Below are 14,749 nucleotides of genomic sequence, written 5' to 3'. Positions count from 1 at the left end.
CAGTTTTTGTTTTGGTGAGTTGGGCTGCGAGCGTGGTTCAGATATGTTAAGTTTGAGGTGCCCGTTGCTCTCCAGGTGGAGTGGCTAGGTGGATTCTGAAGTTGCCCGAAGAAGCGATTTTGGGGGACATCTCTAAAGTCTCAGCGAGACCCCGCAGCGGTACTATCGGAACTGACCTCGTTTCCCCTCCTCTCTGCCCTCCTAAGGGCAGGAACATCCCTGGAGGGTAGCTCTTCGCGCCCCAGCCCCTTTAGCCTGCAAAGCCCCATTTTTTTTCCTCTTTGGGAAAAGGCGAGAAAAACCAACAGAAATGATGCTCCGTGGCACGGCCTCCACCCCTTAACCCGCCGCAGGGGAAGAGGCAAGGCCTGCTGGGGTGGAAACCCGGACACACTTCCTGCTTCCCGCCTCCCTGACAGGAAGCCTGGGAGCTGCGGGCTTGTGGGCGGGGCCCTCGGGCGGGCGGGGCCGCGGCGCGAGCGCACGTCACAGAAGGGGGCGTGGCCCCTCGGCTCGCGCGCTTGCAGCCTGCGCGCCTGCCTCGCTCCTTCCTGCTCTTCCCAGGGTGATCAGCTGGTCTGCGCTCCCCTGACGTGGGCCGGGGCACGTCACCGCCGAATGGCAGCCTCCAGAAAGGCACCGCGAGTAAGGTGAGGGACTCTGCCGGGGAGCCGGCGTCTGGGCAGCGCGTGATTCCGGGCGCCGGGCGCGCATGTGGCACCCCGGAGGGCTGGAACTAGAGGGTGAGAAGCGGCAGGCGGCCCATCACAGTCCGGCGAGGGCCCTGGCTTTCGGGAGACCCCCAAGCGGGAGCAGGGGGAGGGAGCCATGCAACCGGGCAAGTTCCGTTTCGTTTCAGGAGGGCTGCGGGCACCCTCGGGCAGCCTGGTCCCGGTTCCCGGATGAGCATGTCCGCGGAGCGGCATCGCTGGGTCGGAGGGGCGGTGGCCGTGTCCCACCTCTCCCCCTGGCCCTGCGGGAAGGCCTAGGCTGTTGCAGGAAGTTGGCCCCTCCAGGCGCCTCCAGGTGTCCTGGGAAGTGGAAGAGCCCCTGCTCTCGCCCTCTTCCCGGGGAATATAATTCTCAAATTACAACCCTGACAATACTGATACCGGCAATTCGCCTTACTGATCGCAGCCGCCACGAAGATGGGGAGCCGCAGGCCCATCCCCACCCAATTGGTTTCAGAGACTGTGTAAGGGAATACTTCGGCATAATCTCTAGAAAGATCCCACCAGTAACCTGCCCCGGGCTCTCCCTGGGCACAGGGAGGTGAGTAGGATAATCTCCTGGTCTCAAACACATTTCAGTTTGTACTCCCCCCACAACCAGGGTATACTTATTACAGCAGCTAACAAAGTGGGAGACTGAGAAACGTTCAGAGACCACAAAGGCCGGAAGCCAAATTCCCTGCCATGCACACGGGATCAGCCATCCTCAGACCAGTTGAGACTTGACTAAATACACCTGGCAGCATGGCCGGTCCCACTTGCTGAACTCGGACCATGGCTTGTACTTGTGATTGTGAGTGGACAGATCCAGAGCTGACCTTGACCTGGCCTTGGGCTTTCTATGGCATGCTTGGGATGAGTAGAAAAGCAGACCTGGCTTGTGGAAGGATGTGGGGCCTTGTGGCAAACCTGGTGTGGAAGGAGTTGCCAGTATGTTAAGTGCTGGAAATGGGGTTAGGTTAATGTGAGTTAGGTCCTAGACCCATAAGTAGCTTTGAGGACCAAGATTAGATTATAGAATCACAACATTTTAGGGGCAGAAGGATCTTTGTCATCAGTTGGCAAAGCCTCCACACGCAGAAGGCAACTGAGAGACTGAGAAGGGACATTTGCCCCAGGCCCCTCCCCTAGTGGCAGAATTTGAGTGCTATTCAGTGTAAAAATGAGAACTTCTTGCATTTCAGGTAAAATTGATTTAGGTAAAAAAGGGGTTGAGCTGACTTCTAGTGCAGCTCAGTCCAGGAGACCAACACTGGCATGAGACTTGGCCTCTTTTTTTTTGTATCTCTTGGCTCTGTTTTCTTTTTTTTTTTTCGTAGTTTTCTTTTTTATTTTTTAAAATTTACATCCAAATTAGTTAGCATATAGTGCAACAATGATTTCAGGAGTAGATTCCTTAGTGCCTCTTACCCATTTAGCCCATCCCCCCCTCCCACAGCCCCTCCAGTAACCCTCAGTTTGTTCTCCATATTTATGAGTCTCTTCTGTTTTGTCCGCCTCCCTGTTTTTATATTATTTTTATTTCCCTTCCCTTATGTTCATCTGTTTTTTTCTCTTAAAGTCCTCATATGAGTGAAGGCATATGAGTTTTGTCTTTCTCTGACTAATTTCACTTAGCATAATACCCTCCAGTTCCATCCATGTAATTGCAAATGGCAAGATTTCATTCTTTTTGATTACCGAGTAATACTCCATTGTATGTATATACCACATCTTCTTTATCCATTCATCCATCGATGGACATTCGGGCTCTTTCCATACTTTGGCTATTGTTGATAGCGCTGCTATAAACATGAGGGTGCATGTGTCCCTTCGAAACAGCACACCTGTATCCCTTGGATAAATGCCTAGTAGTGCAATTGCTGGGTCGTAGGGTAGTTCTATTTTTAGTTTTTTGAGGAACCTCCATACTGTTTTCCAGAGTGGCTGCACTAGCTTGCATTCCCATCTTGGCTCTGTTTTCTTAAGTATTGGCTTCGTTCTCAGGCAGACTTTGTCCTTATGGGAGGTATGATGGTTCTAAGCTGGCAGCCCCAGCAGAAATAGAGACTTCTTTCCTAATGGCTGGAGCACAAATCCCAGATCTGATTTCCAGTAGGCTGACTTGACCTAATGTTTATCCCTGAACTAGTCGTTGTGATCGCAGGGATAGATTGCCCAGGTGTGGGTCCCAGAAGTTGGTGGGTGAGGGGATGAGATTCATACCAACTCTGTGGACGGAAAATGGACATGACACTGTCTTAGATGGAAACCATTGTGCTTTGACCAAAGGAAGGAGGGAGGGATGGATTTGGGGTAGGAAAAGACCACATTTCCCACTTCTGCATGTTAAAACTTATTTCAGTCCACCCTTACCTTATTAGACGTGATTGAGCATCTTTTTTTTTTAAGTTTATTTTATTTATTTTGAGAGAGAGAGAGAGAGAGGAAGGGAGAGAGAGAGAGAGAGAGAGAGAGAGAGAGAGAGAGAGGGCGAGGGCACGGAGGCGGGGCAGAGAGAGAGGGAGAGATTCTCCAAACAGGCCCTGCACCATTAGCACAGAGCCTGACACGGGGCTTGAACCCAGGAACCGTGACATCATGACCTGAACCGTAACCAAGAGCTGGATGCTTAATTGACTGAGCCACCCAGGTGCCCCATGTTGTGATTCAGGATCTTGATCCTTGTTTTGTCCCATCCTGAATGATAATTGTGCGTGATTCTCATCACCGACCCGGGTAAGGGGGAGAGTAAGCACAACCCTGCCGGCGTTTCTTTATAAAATGGGAGAAAGATGTGCCCCTCCCATCTTATGCGAAGATTGAACGGGAAGTTCTCTGCACGATTTTTCCCCTTACCCACCTCTTGGCACATCACGATGTTGAGAACGTATAGGTCGAGGAAGCTCTGTGTTGGAAGTTGGGAGGCCTGGACTGTAGTTCTAGACTAGCTCTGTCACCCAGCTAGCTGCGAGGCTTTGAACAAGTCATTTGGTCTCTGTTTCTCAGTTCCTTTGTCTAGAGGAGGGAGCTGAGTTGGACGGTCCCTGAAGTGCATTGTACCTCTAACATTTAAGGGTAGCCCTGCTTCAACTGAGAGCCTGAGAATGTATCTGTCCAGGTAAGTGAAGGGTGGCTGGGTCTTGGATCCTGCAGACACCAGGGTGTGACAGGAACAGAACAACTGTAATGTTTAGCTGCTTTGTGGCCCCTTTGATCCTGCCAGGAAGGTGGAGGTAGTGATGCTCAGAGAGCGAGCTTGAATTGAAAATCTGTGAGCTTCGCCCGTCAGACCCGACTTCTTGTCTTGGCTTCGCAGCTACTGAGTGTATGGCCTCTGGCAAGTTATCTTTGTACCTTCTCTTGTAAAAAGTGAAAGAATAGAGCTACTTCTGAATAACTTCCCTCCAGCCCTCTTGTTCTGTGCCCTGATTAGTTAACTTTGAATGTATAGAGAAAGTGACTTCCTTGGCTCACCATCTGCTAAACAGGTATATGAAGTCAAGGGGAATCAGGTGAGACTGTGACATAGATCTCTGTCCAAGAAAAAGAGGTTTCTTACCTTGTAAAATACTATAGCAGCTTTATTGAGATATAATTCATGTACCACATTATTCACCTATTTAAGACATACATTTTGGGGCACCTGGGTGGCTCAGTTCGTTAAGCGTCCGACTTCGACTCAGGTCATGATCTCGCGGTTCGTGAGTTTGAGCACCGCGTCGGGCTCTCTGCGACAGCACAGAGCCTGCTTCAGATTCTGTGTCTCCCTCTTTCTCTGTCCCTCCCCGCCGCCCGCTCTGTCTCTCTCAAAGATAAAATAAAACACTAAAAAAATAAAATAAAACATACATTTCAGTGATTTTTGGAATAATCCTAGAGTTGTACAACCAACACTACACTCAGTGTTAGAACATCCTTACCCCTTGCCAGAGGAAATCCTGTACACATTGGTAGGTGCTCCTCATTTTCTCCAACTTCACCCCACTGGTAGGTGGTTGCCAATTTACTTTCTGTCTCTATGGATTTGCCTGTTCTGGACGTACAACATACGGTCTTCTGTGACCAGCTTTTTTCACTTAGCATAAAATGTTTTCAGAGTTTACTATGCTGTACCAAGTCATCAATACTTGATTCCTTTTTATTGCCAAATAATATTCCATTGTATGGATAGACCAGGTATTTATCCTTTCATCAGTTGATGGACATTTTGGTTGTTTCTACTTTGTGGCTTTTATGAACATGCTGCTATGAAGATTCATATACAAGTTTTTATGTGGGCTTGTGTTTTTAATTTTTCATACCTAGGAGTGGAATTGCTGGGTCATAGGATAATAATTATTATTATTTACTAAATGTTTATTTGTTAATTTTGAGAGAGAGTGTTGAGAGAGTACATGTGTATGTGAGTGGGGGAGAGGAGAGAGAGAGAGGGAGAGGGGGTCCCAGCAGGTTCCGAGCTGTCAGTGCAGAGCCCTATGTGGGGGCTCTAGCCCAGGAACCGTGAGATCATGACCTGAGCTGAGATCAGGGGTCAGACCCTCAACTGACTGAGCCACCAGGCGCCCCGTTATAGGATAATTCCATATTTAACCTTTTGAGGAATACTGGACTGTTTTCCAAAGTCACTACACCATTTTATATTCCCACCAGCAATGTCTGAGGGTTCCAATTTTTTCACATCCTTTCCTACACTTGTTATTTCTGTTCTTTTTGATTATAACCTTCCTAGTGGATGTGAACTTATATCTCATTGTGATTTTGATTGGCATTTCTCTAACGGATAAAGATACTGAAAATCTTTTCATGTGCTCATTCACTCTTTGAATATCTTCTTAGGAAAAATGTGTGTTTGAAAATGTCTATTCAGATGCCCTTGACCATTTTAAAATTGGGTTGTCATGGGATGCCTGGGTGGCTCAATTGGGTCAGCATCCAGCTCTTGATTTCGGCTCAGGTTGTGATCTCACTGTTGTGGGATCGAGCCCCACACTGGGCTCTGTGATGGATGTGAAGCTTGCTTGGGATTCTCTCCCTCTGCTCCTCTCATGTATGTTCTCTTTCTCTTTCTCTCTTTCTCAAAAAAAATTGGGTTGTCTTTTTTTGTTTTAATTTTTTAAAATGTTTATTTATTTTTGAGAGAGAGAGAGAGAGAGAGAGAGAGAGAGAGAGAAAGAGCAAGCAGGGGAGGGTCAGAGAGAGAGGCAGACACAGAATCTAAAGCAGGCTTCAGGGTTTGAACTGTCAGCACAGAGCCCCACTCAGCACAGAGCCCGACGTGGGGCTCAAACTCACAAACTGTGAGATCGTGACCCGAGCCGATGTTGGCTGCTTAACCGACTGAGCCACCCAGGCGCCCCTGGGGTGGCCTTTTTATTGTTGAGTTGCAATAGTTCTTTTTTAAAATTTATTTTATTTTAATTTATTATTATTATTATATTTTAGAGAGAGTGTGAGTAGGGGAGAGGGGCAGAGGGAGAGGGTGAAAGAAACTCTTAAATAGGCTCCACACTCCGTGTGGAGCCTGACACGGGGCTCTATCCCACACCCTGAGCAGAAATCAAGAGTTGGGTGTTCAACCGACTGAGGCACCCAGGTGTCTCGCAATACTCTGGATGTTAGCCTCTTCTCAGATATGAGTTGCAAATATTTTCTCTCATTTTATCAGTTGTCTTTTCACTTTCTCTCTCTCTCTCTCTCTCTCTCTCTCTCTCTCTCTTTTTAACCGTTTTATTTTAAGTAGCCTTCATACCCAATGTGGGGCTCAACTCATGACCCTGAGGTCAAGAGTCTCATGCTGTACCCACTGAGCCAGCCAGGTGCCCTGTCTTTTCACTTTCTTGATGGTATCCTCTGAAGTAAAAAAGTCTTTAATAAAGCCCAGTGTATCTGTTTCCTTCGGTTGCTTATACTTTTGACGTCGTATCTAAGAAATCATTGCCTAATCCAAGGTCAAGCAGATTTGTGCCTGTGTATTCTTCCAAGAAAACATTTATGTCTGTGATCCATTTTAAGTTAATTTTCATTTTTGGTGTGAGGGTAGGGGTTCAGTTTCGTTCTTTTGCATGTGGATTCCCCGTTGTCCTAGCATTATTTGTTGAAGACAGTCTTTTTTTTTTTTCCTCCATTGAATAGTTTTGGCACTGTTGTCAAAAACTGGCAATAAGTGTGAGAGTTTATTTCTGAACTAATTCTGTCTCATTGATTTATATGCCAATACCACACTGTCTTGATTACTGTAGTTTTATTAGTTTTGAAATCAGGAAGGATGAATCCTCCAGTGTTGTTCTTTTTCAAGATTGATGTGGCTGTTCTGGATTCCATGCATTTCCATATGAATTTTAGGATTTGCTTGTCAATTTCTGCACATACAAGCTAGCTGAAATTTGATAGGGATTTACCTCTAGATTATTTTGGGGGAGCATTGCAATTTTAACAATACTGAGTCTTCCAATCCGTGAACATAGAATGTCTTTCCATTTATTTAGGTCTATTTTAATTTCTTTCACAATGTTTTGTAGTTTTTGGAGTATAAGCTTTGCATCTGTTTTGTTAAATATATTCCTAGGTAGTCATTCTTTTGATGCTGTTGTAAATGAACTTTTCTTAGTTTTATTTTTGGATTGTTCATTGCAAGTATATAGAAATACAATTAATTACAGTATATTGATTTGGTATCCTGCAGTCTTGATTGCAGTCTTCTTTGTTCTAATTCTTTTGTGTAGGTTCTTCAAGATTTTCTATATTGAAGATACTGCTATTTGCAAGTAGAGATAATTTTACTTCTTTTCTAATCTTGATGCTTTCTATTTCACTTTTTTGCCTAATTGCCCTGGATAGAACCTCCAGTATAGTGTTGACTAAAGTAGCAAGATTGGACATCTTTGTCCTGTTCTTTATCTTAGATAGAAAGTGTTCAACCTTTTAACATTAAAGATGATGTTAGCTGTTGGGGCGCCTGGGTGGCTCAGTCGATTAAGTGTCCAACTTTGGCTCAGGTCATGATCTCGCGGTTCATGGGTTCAAGCCCCGCGTTAGGTTCTGTGCTGAACACTTGCTCAGGGCCTGGAGCCTGCTACAGATTGTGTGTCTCCCTCTCTCTCCGCCCCTCCCCTCCCCTACTCGTACTCTGTCTCTGTCTCTTTCTTTCCCCAAAATAAGTAAACATTAAAAAATTAAAAAAAAAAAAAAGAAAGATGATGTTAGCTGTGGATTTTTGTAATATTCTTGATCAGGTTGAAGAATTTCTCTTCTAGTTTACTGAGTACTTTTATCATGAAGAGGTGTTGGATTTTGTCAAAATGCTTTTTCTGTGTCTTCTGATGTCATCATGCAGCTTTTATTCTTTATTCTATTGATACTGTGTATTACATTAATTTTTGTATGTTGAACCCATCTTGCATTTATGGGATAAATCCCACTTGGTGATGGTATATGATCTTTTTTATATGTTAATGTATTCAGTTTTGCTAGTATTTTGCTGAGGATATTTGCACTTAGATTTATAAGAAATATTGACGTCTTTTTAATGAAAGAATATATGATCCTCAATAAAGAACATCTCATTCTGTCCAACAAGATTAAAGTAGCAGCCATCAGAGAGTAGGCCTGGAAAGATTGGTGAAAATGTCTGGTCTTCTCGTTCTGGCTATGTGGTGAATTGAGCTAATGTGGGCTCCTGTCCCTCTACTAATACATAAAAATGTAAAATTATGACAAAATTACCTTTAAGTTTAAAACTGAATAAAATCCAAACCCTTTGTATGACCTACAGCAGGCTCCTTGTTGCCTCTGTTCTTGTCTCCTAACCACTTACCTCCCCACCTGCCAGCACACACGGTCACACCACACTGGCCTCCTTGCCAGTATACCAGGCATACTCCTGCCTTAGGGACTTTGCACTTACTAGTCCCCTTCTCTAGAATGTTCTCAGACATTCACATGGCTTGATCTGTCACTTTTTTTTTTTTTTTAGGACTGCTAAACTGTCATCTGTTAGCAGAGAGACCTTGCCTAGCAACCCCATATAAAATGACCTTTCCCTTTCCCTCTCTGACACTCTTCCCCTTGCCCCGCTTTACTTTTCTTCACAGAACTCCCTGACAGACTGTGTTCTCGTTTTGTGTCTAATGCCTCTCCTCCTGGATCCTCTTCGTTCTGCATCCTCGAGCCCCTATCCCCCTACCCACGTAAACCTCCTGAGGTCAGAGATGTTGTCTGTTTTGTTCATTGTTGTGTCTAGAGTAGGGCCTCAATTATAGAAAAGTCTTGAAAGAAAGAGAAATTGTCAGGTGCCGGAAATTTAGGGGAACTTAAAGCTTAAATGGTAGCTGGTAAGCCGAGCCTGGGGAAGTTATCAGACTCTATAGGCCTTCTTACCTGGGGTCCAGGGCATCAGACTATCCCTAGATGGGGATAGGAGATTTGTGTGTAAATCTCCTAGCTAAGAAATTAAAGTGGAGATTAGTCTCATAAGCAAACGACAGTGACAGTGGTACTGGTACAACCAGGACATTTCACAGATAAAATAGTTTCTACTGAAGATAAGTTCTTAATAAAAGATTGCAAAACACACAAGGAATAACTTACTAAGAGGGAGCCAGCAGGCCCACCAAACTTGAAGTTTACTATCCCAAGACCTTCTTTCTTTAATTTAATTTTTAATTTTTTAAAATTTACCTCCAAGTTAGTTAACATGTAGCATAATAATGGTTTCAGAATCATTATATAGAATTTAGTGATTCATCACTTACATATAACACCCAGTGCTCATCCCAGCAAGTGTCCTCCTTAATGCCCCTTGCCCATTTAGCTCATCCCCCCACCCAAGATGCCTCCAGCAATCCTGTTTGTTCTATTAAAGAGTCTCTTATGGTTTATCTCCCTCCCTGTTTTTAATATTATTTTTGCTTCCCTTCCTTGATGTTCGTCCGTTTGTATCTTAAATTTCACACATGAGAAGTCATATGTTATTTGTCTTTCTCTGACTGACCAATTTTGCTTAGCATAATACACTCTAGTTCCATCCATGTCGTTGCAAATGGCAAGATTTCACTCTTTTTGATTGCCTAGTAATACTCCATTGTATATATATACCACATCTTCTTTATCCATTCATCCATCGATGGACATTTGGGCTCTTTCCATACTTTGGCTATTGTCGATAGTGCTGCTATAAACATTGATATGCATGTGCCCCTTTGAAACAGCACTCCTGTGTCCTTTGGGTAAATACCTAGTAGTGCAGTTGCTGGGTCGTAGGGTAGTTCTATTTTTAACTTTTTGAGAAACCTCCATACTGTTTTCCAGAGTGGCTGCACCAGTTTGCATTCCCACCAGCAGTGCGAAAGAGATCCTCTTTCTCTGCATCCTCGCCAACATCTGAGTTGTTGCCCGAGTTGTTAATGTTAGCCATTCTGACAGGTGTGAAGTGGTATCTCATTGTGGGTTTGATTTGTAATTCCCTGATGATGAGTAATGTTGAGCATTTTTTCATGTGTCGGTTGGCCATCTGGATGTCTTCTTTGGAGAAGTGTCTGTTCCTGTCTTTTGCCCATTTCTTCACTGGATGATTTGTTTTTTGGGTGTTGAGTTTGAGAAGTTCTTTACAGATTTTGGATACTAACCCTTTGTCTGACATGTCATTTGCAAATATCTTCTTCCATTCCGTTGGTTGCTTTTTAGTTTTGCTGATTGTTTCCTTGGCTGTGCAGAAGATTTTATCTTGATGAGGTCCCAGTAGTTCATTTTTGCTTTTGTTTCCCTTGACTCCAGAGACGTGTTGAGTAAGAAGTTGTTGCAGCTAAGGTCAAAGAGGTTTTTTGCCTGCTTTCTCCTCTAGGATTTTGATGGTTTCCTGTCTTACGTTTAGGTCTCTCATCCGTTTTGAGTTTATTTTTGTGTGTGGTGTAAGAAAGGGGTCCAGGTTCATTCTTCTGCATGTCGCTGTCCAGTTTTCCCAACACTGTTTGCTGAAGAGACTGTATTTTTTCCATTGGATATTCTTTCCTGCTTTGTCAAAGATTAGTTGGTTCTAAGACCTTCTACGTCTGAAATGAATTCTAAAATAAGGGCCCCAAATAATTGAAGTTAAGAGAAGGAGTAGAAACCATAGTGAAAGAATGGGACACCATGAAGAAAGAGCAGGCAAATTAAAAAACAAAAGAAAACAAAAAACAGGAGTGCCTGGGTGGCTTAGTCATTGAGTGTCTGACTCTTGATTTTGGCTCAGGTCACGATCCTAGGGTCATGGGATTGGGCTCCATGGTGAGCGTGGAGCTTGCTTAAGATTCTCTTTCTCTCCTTCTGTTCTCTCCTGCCCTCTCTCTCTAAAAACAAACAAACAAACAAACAAACAAAACCCCAAACAAACCAAATAGAATTTGTACACGTGAAAAATAGAGTTGTTGCCAATAAAATCTTTTTAGACTAGTTAGGGATTAGACATAATTGAAGAGAATTCATGAATTAAGAGGTTAGATCTGAGAAGGTTTGCCTGCTATGGTGCTGTTTTAGCTGCAGGTTTTATCTGAAACTTTTACTTAATTTCGTTTTGATATCGGGGTGAGAGTCCTTCTGACTCATGAAGGAAAATTGCTAAGTCAAGTAGATATCCTCTCTAAATAAGCCTTGCCACATATCCTATGGTCAAAGTCTGCAATATCCTGTTCTTTCTCTTCTTAAGGGCGAATCACCAGGATTTTCAGCTGAAAAATTTAAGAATAATTGAGCCTAACGAGGTGGCATACTCTGGTGACCCAGGCACGGAAACAGGTAATAATTTTGGCTATTAATTAGATGGAACATCTCAAAAGAATTAAAAACAATTTTTTTTTACATTTATTTATTTTTTGAGAGACATAGAGCACAAGTTGGGGAGGGGCAGAGAGAGAAGGAGACACAGAATCCGAAGCAGGCTCCAGGCTCTGAGCTGTCAGCACAGAGCCTGATGCGGGGTTCGAACTCACAAACTGTGAGATCATGACCTGAGCTGAAGTTGGACGCCCAACCGACTGAGCCACCCAGGCACCCCTCAAAAGAATTTTAGGTCCCCATACTCTAACTCCAAGTGGGAGAGAAGAGGGGGTAAAGGATTAATAATTGCTCATGGTTGGGACTAATTGGGTAGATATATATGTGGAAATTAAAAACCATTTTGTCTTTTGGCTTCTGGATTGTTGGTTACTATTTCTGTCTATATTTACCACTTTTTTAGGGAACACATTAGAGAATTTTAGTTTTTGTATTTCCTGTTTCTGGGGATTGGGTGGTGGTGGAAGAGGAGATAGGTTATTTTTTGGAAATGGCCTCTTCTGGTTTTTCTACTCTCTATTGTAAACTTTAATTGACTACCTTAGAGAGTGGCCTCCAATTTTTGTCTTAAGATTATGAAATGAGAAAAGTTTATAGTATAGTACTCTACTGTATACATTGAATGTACATTCAGGAAAATCTTTTTTTTTTTTTTTTTTAATTTTTTTTTCAACGTTTTTTATTTATTTTTGGGACAGAGAGAGACAGAGCATGAACGGGGAGGGGCAGAGAGAGAGAGGGAGACACAGGATCGGAAACAGGCTCCAGGCTCCGAGCCATCAGCCCAGAGCCCGACGCGGGGCTCGAACTCACGGACCGCGAGATGGTGACCTGGCTGAAGTCGGACGCTTAACCGACTGCGCCACCCAGGCGCCCCAGGAAAATCTTTTTGGGAGAAATTTCTGGAACCATACTGTCTTCCCAGAACTGGCTGATTATATTGTTGGGTTGCCAGAATCCTGAATTCTGAAAAGTGGTATTTAAGTGCATTTCTATCCCTTGAAAGCTAACGCTTTTCTGAGGACCACCCAGGAGAACCACAGCATTTCCTTTTAGTTGACTGAAAAGAATTGATCACCTGAAGCACATAAGCCGTGACTGGTCTCTCTTTGGAAGAGCAGTGCTATAATTGCATGCAGTTAGGTCCCTTTTCTTTAAAAATATAGATAAATGTATCCAACACATTTTGGGTCACATTGGGAGGGGAGGAAGAAGGAAGAAGGAATGAGAAATAAGTAAGTAAAGGGAAAAAGTGATCGAATGATCAAATTTAGAGTTTAAAGAGAACTTCTCTTTATTATGTATGAAGAAAGAGAGGTCCAGGGAACATCAGTTGTCTGAGGTTGCTGATCCCAGCTGGAAACTAGAACCCACTTGTTTGACTCCATTGGTCTTAGAATACTTTGAAGAGGGCCTCTATTACATCCCCTAGATAATATGTTATAGTAGAGCATAGACTTGGGAATTAGATAGATATTGGGTCTTGGTGCCTGATGATCCAGTTGTCTGGGGCAAGTATTTAACTCCTGTTCCTTTATGAAATGGGAATAGCGAAACCTCCCTTGGAGGGTTATTGTGAGAACTAACCACTAATGTGTGTAAAGCCCTCAGTCCTCACTCCGCAGTGAGACAGAGAAGGAAACCACTGCCTCTAAAGCTGTTGATGCTGGAAGAGCAGCCTGGCATCTTTGCATGTGTTAAGATGCTGAAATCGGAGTAAACCAGCCCCTTCTATTCTTACAACAAGTTGTGTAGGAAACCCAGCTGGTGCTTCAGATCCAGACTCAAATAATATTCCTTGAGCTTTTATAATGTACTAGATGCTGTGCATGGTGCTCTAACACATGATGTCAAGTTAAATTCTTCTAGCCACCCAGTGAGGTAAATATGGTGTGCTTTTCATGTACTTCTAAGCAGTGAAGTTTTGTTTATGATAAAGGCTGAAGGTTTAGAAACTTATTTCTAAAAGCAGGCCCGCATGTACAAGAGACTTTTAAGTGAGTCATTCTCTTTAAAGCATGATTTAAAAATACCTGGCAGCGTATGGGCTAATGTTACATCATGGTCTAGGCTTGTTGCTCTTGGCTTCTTTCTTCCCTGCACACCCTGATTAACTCTTGGCTGCTTCTAAATTTCTAAAAGTAATGGAATGTGGAGTGAGCAGATGCTGTAATATGACATCTAAGATCCTAGCTTTCTTCTTTCACTGAAGATTCATTGCTGTTGGTTATACTGAGTCTGGTTGATAAAAGATCAGGACATAAAGTTGTGACCTTGACTCAGCCCTCTTTGAGTGAGCATATGTATGTGTTAGGTGGTGGGCTAGATACATGGATTCGGGAATGAGGATGGCATGGTCCCTCTTAGGGAGAAACAATATATACGCCTGTTGCGCTATTTATCACATTGCCTTCGTAGTTAGTTAATGTGTATCTCTCTCTATTAATTGCACACACATAACATTTACTGTGTGTGTGACACTGTTTCTAAGTGCTTTGTATATAGTAACCTATCTAACCCTCATAAAAGTCACCTGGCGAGGGTAACCAGCCGAGACTCTCATCTCCTCCATCTTGGCTGCGTTTTCAAGTGCTGCCACCTTCATGGCTGGGTCTGGTAATTCTGTAAGCTTCGTCCCCTCCTCGGCTAGCTGCACACCCATTCAATTGCTTTCAGGGCCTGTTGTGCTTGCGGCCACAGCTGCTCCAGCCATCTTCGTGCCTGGAAGCCACTTCCAATGCCCCAGCCCATCGCTTTAGTCATTGCCTATCACTATCTTCTTCACCTTTGCTGTGGCTGCCGCTGCCACTTACCATGTCCTGACTGTGGGTTGCGGTCTGGGGAGCGCTTTCTTTGTGTCTGATATGGGTGACAAAGAAGTGGCTGCATCTGACCAAGGACACCAACCAAATGTGAAGGAAGAGAAGAAGGGAGCAGGGAAGGTGGTGACGGCAGGTGGCATTGTGTAGGGAAGTGCGGGGTGTGGAGTAGAGTAAGGCCTGCAGTGCTGATGTTTCCGAGGAGGCCGGTCAAGAGGGGAAAGGTGAGGATGAGGCAGAGATGGTGATGAAGGTCAGAATCTGGTGGTGAGGAGGCAGGTTATGGTGACCATGAGGCAGAGGATGTCCTTGGCCAGTTCCATTTTGCCTGTGATGATTTTCAGTTTGGAATTGAGGATTTTGTGCTTGCCGTTAGTTCTGTTGACTATATTGATGAAGTCAGTGACT

At 44.0% G+C, this 14,749-nt stretch overlaps 1 protein-coding gene across 3 annotated transcripts in view; it reads left to right on the top strand.

Moving 5' to 3' along the window:
- The first annotated feature begins 494 nt into the window (after positions 1-494).
- XPNPEP1 (X-prolyl aminopeptidase 1) overlaps positions 495-14,749 on the top strand; it is a 58,313-nt gene continuing 44,058 nt past the window's right edge. Inside the window, exons 1-3 of one of the 3 annotated variants that reach the window (XM_047825671.1) lie at positions 571-650; positions 3,720-3,831; positions 11,395-11,483. In XM_047825671.1, the coding sequence (XP_047681627.1) occupies positions 3,818-3,831; positions 11,395-11,483 (103 nt within the window). In that variant the 5' untranslated portion in view covers positions 571-650; positions 3,720-3,817. Of the gene's footprint in view, positions 651-3,719; positions 3,832-11,394; positions 11,484-14,749 lie in introns of all 3 variants that reach the window. The other 2 variants (XM_047825670.1, XM_047825672.1) reach the window with 2 other exon arrangements.

The sequence above is a fragment of the Prionailurus viverrinus genome, chromosome D2 (genome assembly GCF_022837055.1).
Source record: "Prionailurus viverrinus isolate Anna chromosome D2, UM_Priviv_1.0, whole genome shotgun sequence".
NCBI lineage: Eukaryota > Metazoa > Chordata > Mammalia > Carnivora > Felidae > Prionailurus > Prionailurus viverrinus.
The sequence above is the reverse complement of the archived record's forward strand: the minus strand, read 5'-3'. Positions and strand labels throughout refer to the sequence as shown.